This window comes from Drosophila gunungcola (genome assembly GCF_025200985.1).
Source record: "Drosophila gunungcola strain Sukarami chromosome 3L unlocalized genomic scaffold, Dgunungcola_SK_2 000002F, whole genome shotgun sequence".
Lineage (NCBI taxonomy): Eukaryota > Metazoa > Arthropoda > Insecta > Diptera > Drosophilidae > Drosophila > Drosophila gunungcola.
In genome coordinates, this window is record NW_026453178.1 from 3792401 (window position 1) to 3804841 (window position 12441).

Consider the following 12441-nt stretch of genomic DNA (forward strand, 5'->3'; position numbering starts at 1 on the left):
AAAACGAGTGTGTATGCGGACCGATGGAGACAGACACGCATGTAATCAATTTTTATATTTTAGAAGAATCCCCCCAAGTGAGGCAGGTGCAGAGCTCGGCAGCGTCCAGGTCCATTATAATTGGATTACCCGTTGGAGTTGAGGGAAACGATGAACTGAATGTTCTCGCATTCTCCTACTCAACGAAAAGTGGTCTGGACAAGTCTGGCCAACTGCCGATTGTCTGGGAGGTCCTGGCCAGCTCTTGGGCACCCTTTTCCATAGGTACTATTATTAGGAGTACAAAATTGAAAGGCTTCGAAGTAGACAAAAGCCAATTAATATTCCGTAAATGCAGCTCTGGAGCAGCCGCTTAATGGAAAGCCCAATTGCGGCGAGTTTTATTTGCTTGCCTTAATAGGTTAGCAAACACGTATTTAAGAGCTCATTCAATTAAAAAATTTATCAAATGACTTTAATTTGTTTGCTGATTTGGGTATCAAAAAAAATAGTTTTTATTCGTATTTAATTTGTTGTTACATTTTTTATCTGCTGTTTTGATCTTTTAAATTGTATAAAAGGTTATGACATACAATTGTTGATTGTTAGACCTCTTAGGTAATAAGTCAACAATAGGCGAAATTGTCTCTTTGATTAATTTTTTATCTTTGGAACATTTATCAACTTCCCATCTAACGAGTTGCATTTGTGAAACAGTAAGGAATGGAATAACTCTAGTTTTCATATCCCAATCATTGTCTGACAGCTTATGCCGAGTTTTGCCTCAAAATAAGGCTGTGCCTTAATTGTCTGGCATGTTTTCCTTTCTGATTAAGCCGTGTCGGCCCTTCTACTGCTTTTTGTATAGACCGCCGGGCCAGGACAATGCTCGGATGCGGTGCCTTCGACGCCTGCTTACTTTTCTGTTGGGCCTGGTCCTGGGATTTCTTCTCTGGAAGCTGGTGGCTCTGAACTTCAACTTGGGGCGCCTGTTTGCCCACGGACCCACCAACATCTCCGTCTTCACGATCTTCGTCCTGCTGACCGGAACGGCCTTCATGCTCTCCCGTTCAACGCGCACTGTAATTATGCTGATATTCGTGGCCTTGGTGGGCAAATCCGGAAGGACATATCTGCGGGCAGTGGCCTTTGCCTTCATAATATCGGGACCCATTGACAACCTGGTGTCGAATGCAGGTGAAGTGGCGCGGGTTTTCGTCTGCACCACTGTCCTCACTTACAATCTCTCGAAAACTCGTTTCGATTTGATGGCTAAACCGTTTACAAACACTTTGAAGCACATGCGCGGGGATGTGGAGGAGATACGCCAGACTTTTGGTGAGTTGCATGAGGTCCTGATAGATCTCAAATACGCTGTGGAACACTCGGACATCGAGGACGATAAATACGGTGACCAGCAGACTAGGCCGCTCTTCGAAAGATGGAGCAGGCAGGCCAGAAAGATGAACATAAGTGAAACTGCGGGCAAGGAGCTACCAACTGCCGAAGAAATTCAGGAGCGTTTTCAGCAGAATATGAGGAGCCGCTGCACGCACCAGCTGAAAAGTGGCCATCGGGTGTGCCTGGAGGTCTTCCGGCAGGGCTATCGCAAGTGCACCACCAGTTTCCCTCCCCTGATAGGCAGGGCCATCTGTTGGCCCTATCGCGTGGACATCATCTGCGAGCTAGATCTCTTTGGCAATCCGGATAGGATATGTGACCCCTCCGACGTGGTGCCGCCAAACTTTGGAGAGACCTACTTGGAGCTACTGAGGGCCGAGCAGGAACTCTTCGACAATAGTTCACACATAGAGGTCAGCTATAAGGTGAGGGACAAGGAAATAGCCAGGAGCAAACTTGAGTCCGCCCAGAGAACATCGCAGGAATTTACCAAAGATTTCGAGCGACGGCGTCGCAGTTTCCACAGAGTTATGGGTCTGATCCAGAAGATACTCTGTTTGTTCATGCTGCGGATGGTCTGCTTATCCATCAACTACTATCTGAAGTATCTGGGTGACGTGGAGTTTGACAACTTTTATATAACCGAGTATTTCAAGCACGTGGACCAACGGTGTAAGAAGCAAGGCACCGATGCCATTTTGCCACTGCGCACCTACGAGAAGAACAAATACATCGACGTGGACCACATCTTCGGTCGCACCCACGAGGAGTCCACCACTGTGTTCTTCAGCCTAACCCAGTTCCTGTTGGAAATCGTCACGGCGGGACTATTCATTTTGATAGACCACATGGTGGTTGAACTACTGCAGATTATTCGAAGGCGATCGCTGATCACCTATCACCAGGAGGGCGAGCATGAAGTGAGATTTAATGTAAGCGATAAATTATATTAAATGTATCTTACATTTTATGGCAATCCCGCGTTTTTTGATAGATAAGTGGCGTGGGGCAAATGGCTAGACTGCTGCGCACCACCATGCACAATTTCAACATCCACGAGAGGGTCTCCACTTCGCTGACCAACGAGGAGTGCCTGCCCAATGCCCACGTCCTGCCCAGGACCTTCTACTACCAGCTGCTACTTCTCTACCTGGCCATAGTCCTGCTGATCTACCAGAGCACCACGTTCCTGCGAATGCGACGTGTGATCTGCAGCTTCTTCTACTACAAGCGAGAGAAGCAGCGCATTCTCTATCTCTACAACCGCATTCTGCGGAGTAGACTCAAGTCGCTCGAGAATCTGGTCCACGATGCCGAGGATAACTTGGCCTCACATCGCATCCAGCAGCATGTTAATGTCTGCATGTGGCTCCGCATGTCATGTCCTCGGGCCTTCGGTTGGCTGCGGCACTTTAAGTGCGCCAAACGGAGCTGCATAATCTGTCAGGGCTTGGAGGACTCCACTTTCACCATTTGCCGCTCCTGCGGCTTGCCCTATTGCGACGATTGTGCCGAGGACCTCAACAGCGTTTGCCTGCAGTGTGGCACAGTGCTCACAAGGATACCAGAGGAATCCGAGAGCAGTGTCGAGGTGTACGCCTACAGGAAGGAAAAGTGATGTGGGAAAATCAGAAATCTTAAGCTTGATTGTGCTTGTAAATGCTACATTTAAAATACTTTTCTCAACTAATTGAATTTATTGGTACAAAAATATCTGTTGGAATAGTTGCTCTCTATGCCTTCAAGGCACTCTTTATTGTACCAAAGAGTGGCCTTTTGCGGGACAGGTTAAATGGCTTCCCTTTCTGGTACAAAGCCCTCTAATGACATTACAAAAGTTTTTCTCATATGTGCCGAAAGCATTTGGGAAAGTTTTCCCTTTGAATTTGGAAATGCTCTTCCCACTCGGGGAATACTTTGCAATCATCTCCCAAGAACTTGGTCCCTTAATCCCACTTGCACTACCCTTTTATTAACTGTCCTTCTGTATGATAATCATATCTTCAACCTAATTGCCATTTTTCCAGTCTGTCAAACTTAATTCTCAACATTTGGCCCCAACTACTTTCCCCTCGGCCGATGCCACTGTCTGCCGGTTGTCTACTGTAAGTTGGAAAACATTTCTCATTTCTTTGCAACAACACAAGCATCGCTCAATTAGTTGTCCACCCTTTTGTTTGGGCCACCCTAGCTCCCCACCGCCGTCTGTTTCAACATAATTATGCACATGTCTGGTGGAGCTGGAAAACTTTTTGTCCTTAGACAAACTTTGCTCAAGCGGCGCTGATTCGATTATGCCACTGGAAAGCGAACTTGAGGAGAATTTCAACACTCTGCAGCAAGGATTAAGTTACAAAATTGTTAATTAAAAATAATAAAAACGCTAATTGAAGGAATTCCTACAGTAATGCAGAAACTCCTTTTTCGGCAAACTGAAAACGTAACAAAAGTTTTTCGGTTGGAAGTTGTCTAGACTTTTGGGATCAGCCAAGATGGTTGGTGGGTTCTTTGGCTTGGTGGAAAAGTGGAAACGCTTTGGGGCACTTTCCTCGTCTACAAACTGGGATGAAACAGTTGCAACAATGATGACAACAAAGTCTCTCGCTCACGCCCTGCTCTAGTTTTAATATTCATAAGGCTTTTGGCCTCAGCCGTCTGGCTGCAATAAAATAATTATGCAAACATGGGATGGCGGGCGGTTGGGAGCACCACAAGCCACAAGGAGCTGCGTCTTTCCATTGAAATTTCACACATTTCCCTGGAAAAAAGACACCGAAAAAATGCGCAAAATTTTCTTACGAAAAACAAACACTGCGGCAAAGGTGGAATCCACATTCAGACGCTAGACCGGTCGGCATGCCGTGTGCAAAGGTGATTATTTGACGTTCACACCTTGTTGCAGCGAGTCCCTCCCTTCGCGATAATGGGGCGAGGTCGTCGACGCTCGTCGGCGGTTGTTGTGATCAGCCACAGAAGTGACAGGTGTGACACTCCGCCCGACAGCTCCCAGTACTCACAGTACTCCCATCCCGACCCTCAGCTCGCCGGCCGACTCCACGCCATCTGCCCAGACTATGAAGACGCAACTAGACGAGACATGACAGTGGTGGGTACTGAAAAAAAACAGATGAAAAAACCAGTGCAGAACTATTTCCTAGAAACCTGCAGACGGATGGTTGAACGAGCAGTGTAAAGACCAGCAAACACAAAAAAATGAGCGAAAACTAGAGCTCAAAGTGCTAAGTCGACCAGGAAATACGCTCTTTATAAAGGTGATGTCTTTAATTTTTTTTTTAAACAAATAATACAAGTTTCCGTGTCTATCGATTTAGATTTTATTTATTTTTCTGCTAGATATATCTCCGTGAAAGCTGTATGTTAAAAAATATTTCTTGTCCTTTCATTTTCATTATCTTGATTTATTAAAAAGTCAGAATATCTTTCTAGCTTGAAAGATTTTAAAGCCATTAAATTCAGGCAGTGAAGCAAAATAAAGACTTGATATTACAGCAAATATATGTTTTGCTAGTATAGGATATGGACTAAAGATTTAGGTACGAGCTTACTATATTTTCGAAATATTGCCATTAATTATTGTCATGCTCTTTTTATTTTACCTTAGAGTAGTAGGTAAATTTTCGTTTGTCATGCCACTGATACGTGGTACCTTAAATGGTTAGGTAATAAGATTGATAAGATTACTATTTCTGAAAGAATTACTTTATCTAATATTTCAATAGTAATGTCTAAATATGAGTAATCCCGTCGAAACGAATACTACCTGCTGAAGTGTATTGCCAAGTATCACCGTCTAAACGAAAATGGCCAAAGTGCTGAAAAATAATCGGCTGAGTCCCTCAACTGCCTTTATCATCACGGGCTCAACTTGGCGTTGATAATGAAGGAAGCACAACGATGGCCCACGGATGGTTGGATGCTCGCTGGCCAGTGCATTGTTTTCTTTTTTTTTTTTTTTTTTCTTTTTTTGCGAACTGAGCTGTTCCAGCGGTTTGCCTGCAATTTGCGGGTCCCAAAGACGGCCATTCAGAACCGGAGCGAACTATTTAGCAAAGGGAGCCAGGGGATCCGTACCATCCGTTCGCGGAGCAGCAGGTGGTAAAGCGTAGAGAAATATGGTGCGGAACATTTCAATTAGAAAAAACGGCGAAACGGCAGACTGGAGAAACCTCGGACCGACAGCCTGTCGTCGCCCCCAATCAGTGGAGCCCCCTTCCAACTTCAACTCCATCTCCATCACCATCTCCATTTCCAACTCCCAGTTCCATGGAATATTCCCCGCCTTTGAAGTTGTGTTCGCCTGACACTGACGAACCGCGACTGTGGCTATAGCTCTAGCTATATCTATGTCTACCTCCCCCTCTCCGCGAACCTGCATTGTCTGCTATTATTTCAATAAAAATTCTTTAATATTATTTTAAGTTTGTTATGGCAGGTTAGTTTGCCATTTTTTTGCCACCTATTCCTTGGCCACTGTGCTCGTATTTAATCTTTATAATTAAAATTTTAGCAAAAACAGAGAGAAACGCCAGCTTGAGGTGGGCGCCCCGAGTGCGAAGAAGCGCAAACGTGTTAAAAATTGATTAAAGTAATTGATTTGAAAGGGCTGGCGGCGAGGGGTTTTGGGTTTTTGCGGATTATTCTTTATTACTCTCCACCTTCTAGAGTTTTTGATCCCTTTGTTATATTCGCTGTGGACAGCCGACTCAATTAAAGCAGCGAGCGGTGTTTGCCTTTATTTATTTAACATTTATATTCCAATTTATTCAGTATTTATAGAAAGAAAAATTGTTCATGTGATGAATGTGGACAGGAAATAAAATCCAAAAATACAATCACTTTATCTCTGTTATGAATTTTATGGTTCAATATTTGAAGTTCGAATACAAATCTTTCGAGAAATTAAAAAAATAATGTATCATTTAAAAAATATTTTATTCTAAGCTTTAGACCATTTTAAGATAACCCCAAACTGAGAGAACTTAAAGTAGCTGAACAAAAAATAATGTTAATATTTAAAAAAATCCTATTTGATATCTTAGTCATATTTTTACAGGAAGACAGCTTCATTCAATGTAAGTTCTGTGAGCTTGGAATGTGATAACCAGCTATCTTTTTGATCTGCTCGTTTTTTCACACAGCGAATCGCTAATTGGATTCCACACATAGCAAAATATGATTGTAGGAGTGCATTCGCTTCGCTTTCGTCTAGAAATCATATGGCAACCACAATGAAATCTCAGCTTTGTCAAGTCAAACTCCAAACACCAGACCCAATTTTCACACAGAGTGAAAAGAAGTGTGCGAATGGTACCCACTGCACCACAAATCTTTCACTCGGTTTTATTCACCCACTTTTTGTATTTCATTTCTATTTTTCTCGCAATAAAACAGCAAAGGAAAGAAAAAACGAAACTCCACTGTGCGTGTTGAACTCAGACTTTTGTGCCAAACATTTTCGGGATGGAGAAGTTAAGGGGTTTGTTTGGCTGAGCTCAGCTCAGCGAACGCCTTTTCGGTCTTTCACAGCAAAAGCGCGAAAGAGTTAAAAGGCGAAGCACAGAAAAGCAGAAAAAGCAGCGCAGCACCAAAGCATTTTCACCCTATTATTTCGAGCAATTTCATCAAAACTAGACTGGGGCCCGGCCTCTGCTCTAAATTGTAACCGCAAAACCTCCCAGTCCAGCTGCCCAGTTGCCCCATTGCCAGCCTTTGTCCGCTGGAGATGATCGCGGGAGTCACGAGGGAGTAGCCATATAAATATAACATATATATATAGTTTGAAGCTGATTTGTGTGCAATATATTGATTTTTAATATCTAAGAAATGTACAAATTGAATCAGGAAATCCGAATTAAGATTGGGATCATCAGGAAAACAAGATTCGTTGTTATACATATATTAGCTACAATTTCATTTCTATTAAATCAAAACTATTAAATTTTTAAATAATATAAAAAGTTAAGCATTTCATATAATTTGTTCAATACCTATGTTCTTCAATTATTTCATAACTGCACAGTGTACCTGTTCACAATTTAGTACCACCTCTAGTAAACTGCGGTCTTGTAGCTTTATTTCCACCGCTTTTTGTCCACTTCTTTTGGCTTTTACCCCGTCCACCGACTATGCTCCTGGTCCTTCTGCCATCGAGTTGCTGGCCGCTCTCAATAGAAGGCAGACAGGAGCAGGTTTTTCTTTTTTCCTACTTCCCAAATGGCCAGCAAACGGACTGTGTTTTTCTTATTTGGTTTCCACTTTTATGTAGATTGGTATTTATTTTCCAAGCGAAAACTAGCGAAAAACGAGCAAAAAACCTGGGCCAGAGAAGCGGCAGCAGTTCTCACACTATGCTATGGTATGGGGTTTGGTCTCTGAGCCTGCGGTTCCTTAACTCCCCTCATCGCTCTTATTATCGCGTCAAGCGGGAAAGCACAAACAAAAAATGAAAAAAAATGAAAAAACTGGAAAAAACAAAAAACAGCCACAGCACCAAGAAAGAAGTGAGTGCAACTATTTTGCGGTCTGCTGCCTGACAAATGGCAGCCAACGCCATCGGAGCATTTAGCCAAAGTCCAAATGCGATTCCAGCTCCAAGTCGGAGCTGCAGGTCTCCGCGGCTGTCGGAAGTAGCGCAGAAAACTGCCGCCACTGACCGCCCCTGGGGATCTGGATCTGAATGTAATGTAGGCTTAGTCTCAAGCTCAGTCAGCTCTACATCCATTTACCCTCTCCTATAAGCCGGTATCCCAAACATTTTTAGCCCAGAGAAGTATCTCTAAGAAGGATTGCATTATAAAGGATTTCTAAAAATATCAAAAATATATAAATAATTGTAATGTATATAAATAATTCTTATATAAACAATTCTAATGCTGTAAGTCCCTAAAAACTACTCTAGTAACAACGAATTGTGTTTATTTTGTATCGAATGCATTTATTATTTTATTGGATACAAGATTTACCTATACCTATTATGCCATAACTTTTACAACTTTTACATTTACGTAGAAAAATATTTTATAAATAGAGCACTCCACATTCGTTACAGTTTCAGTCTGCTTTATTTAGGTTGTCTTGCCTGTCTCTAGACCATGGCTTGGTAATTAGATTTAGTTTAGCTCACAGATTTTGATACGTTAATTGTGAATTGTGCAAATACATATAATTGAGCTGGGTGGTGGCTTGCCTCCATCCGCTAATAGAGAACAGAAATGAGTGCTAGAGTTGGTCTTGCCTGGTTGGCTCTGCATTTTTCAACTGGAGCTTGTCTTGGCATTCCGCTTTAGTTTTGCTAAATTAGCGACCAGCCTGATTCCTCCCAACTACCTGTCCCTCTCCATTCTGGCGTGAAGAAGACAAATGCCTGGAATTCTTTTCTCAAGCCTTTTGGCTATGCTTTTGATATGCGACTTGCAGACGGGAGTTGGCAATTAATAGCAAGAAACAATTGTTGCGACTCGGTTTCCCACGTCGAAGCCATGGGTAATTTCTCAGTGATTCAGAGGAAGAAAATTCCGCCCAAATTATTATCATTAAAAGCTAATCGGGGCCTAATTGAGACTCAATTTATTTGGCATACGCATCTCCACCGATAATACGTTTAATGATCGGCATTATCCTTTTGCGGTAGTCATATATCGCCCCCTTCATCCATTTCACAATCTACTTTGCCTTTGCCTTTGCATTCTACATATAATAAGGGTGAATTAAATTAAATCTGACAGAAAATGTTTTGGGTTCTCCAGCACCCAAAAGCCAATGCCGAATATTTTAAAGATGTTGATGGAAACCTGTTGGTCCCAATCAAATTGGCAATTTCGGCTTTGCCGGGGGTTGATTTCAAAGTTCTGAGATTTTCATGGAATACCCATTGCTTAGAATAATTTAAAAATAATGTTTATACATAAAAATGATATATATAAAAAACAAACAATCCATGTTTAATATCTTTTTGGTTGTTCATTATCTAATATTTATTTTTTATTTTAAATTTCTTCTTTTGGCAACATCTCGACACCACCTCGATGTGATGACAAATCGCTTGGTCCATATCCAGAAACTCCTTTGAAGGTTCCACGCATTTGAGAATCAGCCCAAGATCCGATGCACTTTCGGCCAACTTTAATGGGGACCGGATAACCAGTTCCAGGAACTCGGAAATTATGCGATTTTCGATTTTATTAAAGTTATTCCACTTGCTCGTCTGCACAGCAATTTTTGCTTCACCGGAATACAATAACGAAAAATTATCATTGTCTCCTACATCATCCGCTTAATGTGGGGATCCATCAATCTGCGTTCGTTGTCCGTTGTCCGTAGTCCGCTGTCCGTTTTCCGTTGTCCCTGTCCGTCGGCGGCTGTCAAACACGCCGAAACTGAGACCGAGAATGAAACTGGGGCTGGGGCTGGAGCTGGAGCTGGAGCTGGGGATTGGAACTGGAGACGAGACGATGGACCATCAATCGCATTAAGACCATAAAAGGATTGCTCATACGGCTGACGATTCTGAGTCCCATCGCTGGCGTTGTTGTCGTTGTTTGGGCAACTCCTCTGCTTTTGCATGCTTAGCACTGCCGTTCTGAGTGTTGAAAGAGAATTTTTAAGTCCATTGTATGGGTATCCGCTGAAAGTGCCCGAAAAAAGCAAAAGTCTTGAGTGCTCCTCTAACCAAAGTAAACCGAACGAAGCCCAAACTGGGCGGAGAAAAAAAAGGACAAAATGTCACAAAAGCGTGACGATGTGTCGTAAAGTACTCAGACAACACTAACCTCAAAATGGGGTCTCGGATGATATGGAAAATGTCGCCTGGTTCTCTGTCTTTTGAGAGCCCCAGAACCTTGGCTAAGGGTTTTCATCGATGCTTTGACTTTGGCCTAAATGCCCTTTCCCAAAATAAAATGAAAAAAAAAAAAATAAAATATTAGGTTAAATCAGTGTTTCTTATATATGAATATAAAAATTTTCTAAAATATCATTCCATTAAAAATCTCATAAAAAATTAACTGACAATACTAGCTTGCAATTGGTTTATAATAAAACTAATCATATTTATTTTCATGGCTGTAAAGAAGAATTTTTTTGTTAGATTAGAAGGTCAACCAAGAGCGTTCAATCTCTGTAATATCTATTAATTTTAAGAAAATGGTTTTCAAAGCTACTTACAAAAAAACCTAGTGAATTCCATGATTCGTTGGTTTTTCAAACTTTTTGTCAACATGTATCAGAGTCAGCCAGCAGCTGTCAAAAGTCAGTCAGCCATGGCCACTGAGATATCTTCCCAAAAAAAAAAAAGGAAAAGGAATTTATAAATATAAACAGAAAAAGAAACCTCGCGCTCCAATGCAGCTTAATCAGTTCAGTTCAGAAAGGTTGCCGGCTGTAAAGCTTTGTTGCTAATGTGGAGGACCCAGAAGAAGGGGCATTCATCTGCGACATTCCGAGGCGGCAGTCACTTCGATTCAGCTCAGCTCGGCCACCTTTTGTGCATCTCACAGATATACATACGAGTAGCTGGGTATCTGGGTATCTGAGTTCCTTTACAACCGCCGTTTGCTGTTCTCCTGATTGGAACTCTTTGATTTTTGCCATCTGTCCAATTAGTCATTTTCATTTGGGGCTCTTAATGCGATTTTAACTGCTTAGTGCCGTGGGGATGGATCATAAAAATCGTATGGGCCCAAAAGATACAGCTCATTTTAATGGCAGCCATATAGGCATAAATAGTTTCCTTTAGTTGCAGGTCCTGATCCAGTTTTTAATGGCCATGTCTAGACTTTGGCAGCGATTTTCTTAATTGCTTGTTTAGTGCTCTTCCAGCGGCAATTTTGTGTGGGTGGCCATTGTTTGGCTATGTTTGATTTGTGGCCTGGCGAGTGTGTTTTGAAATTAGTTCAGTGTGTTTCGCGATATATCTTTGTCTTCGTCGGATCTCGTGAAATTCACAAGAAATTAACACAATTAACACTTTAATTGCGAACTTCCGTTTGCGCCACTTTTTCTTTTTTTTTTTTGCACTTTGGCAAAGTTCCGGCAAAGCAAACGGCGTCGCCTGCTTTTTTTACCCTCCCATTGGAATTGCACTGCATCTTTTTGTTTGGTCTCTGGTTTTTTATTTTAGCTCACATGTGGGAAAGGGGCTGGCAGCGGAGTACTCCGCCCCGAATGAAAGCAATTATCACTTTAATGACACTTTGAAGTGAGTGAGACAAAGTTTGTGCCGCATTCTGAGCCGGATAGCCTCATTGTGGTCTCCTGGAGTGGGGATCCGGAACGGGGTGCCTTAGCTCTTAGGGAAAAATAACACTCGAAAATATGAAGAGAAACTTAATACTTTAAACCTTAAATAATATCTTAATATAACAATATGTTTATAAATCTTTTCAGCCCAATTTTAGACCATGCTTATGCCGTAATAGAAATCTGGTGCCTCTTAAATAGTATCTTTATACATTAAATTTAAAAATTAATATATATGCAGGTATATTTTAAATTTTAAACATATCAAAGGATAGGTCTAAACTTATGAATATAGAAATGTAAAGGCGTTTTGCTTCAACTAATATTTATTAAACTTTTTATTAACAACAAGATACAGTTTCTAATTTCTTTGAAGCTTTTCTTAAAGATTTATGAGTAAATATCAGGAATATTGATTATTAAAGCAGTCTAAGGTACTAAATATTAATTAGGAAATAATTACCAAAATATAATGATTAGGAAAATTAAAAATTTTAAAATAAATATTTTTTCTTTTCGATGGTTTTTATTTCAGTGCCAAGCAGATTCTCCATTAATTTAGATGATTTTTTCAAGCCCATGGCAACGGCTCGGTCTGATTATGACATTTTGCTCATTGGCAGGGAAGCTCGCAAGAATTAGCCCGGTCTCGGAATTGTCTTGCATATGCAGAACATAGTACTCCTCCCATTCATTAGGAATTGGAATTGGCCAAACAGCAAATTGAGTCTCAGCCTCTGGTTTGCATTCGGTCATTCGTTCCAACTTGCCTCCGGGGCAAAGGCAGATGAATGGTGTTGAGGC

General features: G+C 41.6%; 1 protein-coding gene across 1 annotated transcript; it reads left to right on the plus strand.

Moving 5' to 3' along the window:
* The first annotated feature begins 757 nt into the window (after positions 1-757).
* On the plus strand, positions 758-3052 carry LOC128257654 (protein sneaky). Its single transcript, XM_052988749.1, has 2 exons — positions 758-2312; positions 2375-3052. Exons 1-2 carry the CDS (start codon positions 795-797, stop codon positions 2996-2998), a joined length of 2142 nt encoding a protein of 713 aa, XP_052844709.1. The 5' UTR covers positions 758-794; the 3' UTR covers positions 2999-3052.
* Positions 3053-12441: the final 9389 nt, after the last annotated feature.

Excerpts from the sequence above, each read along its gene's own strand:
- LOC128257654 (XM_052988749.1), top strand. The coding sequence starts at position 795 with ATGTTTTCCTTTCTGATTAAGCCGTGTCGGCCCTTCTACTGCTTTTTG. Across the intron at positions 2,313-2,374 it reads AGCATGAAGTGAGATTTAAT|ATAAGTGGCGTGGGGCAAAT; the intron begins GTAAGCGATAAA and ends GTTTTTTGATAG.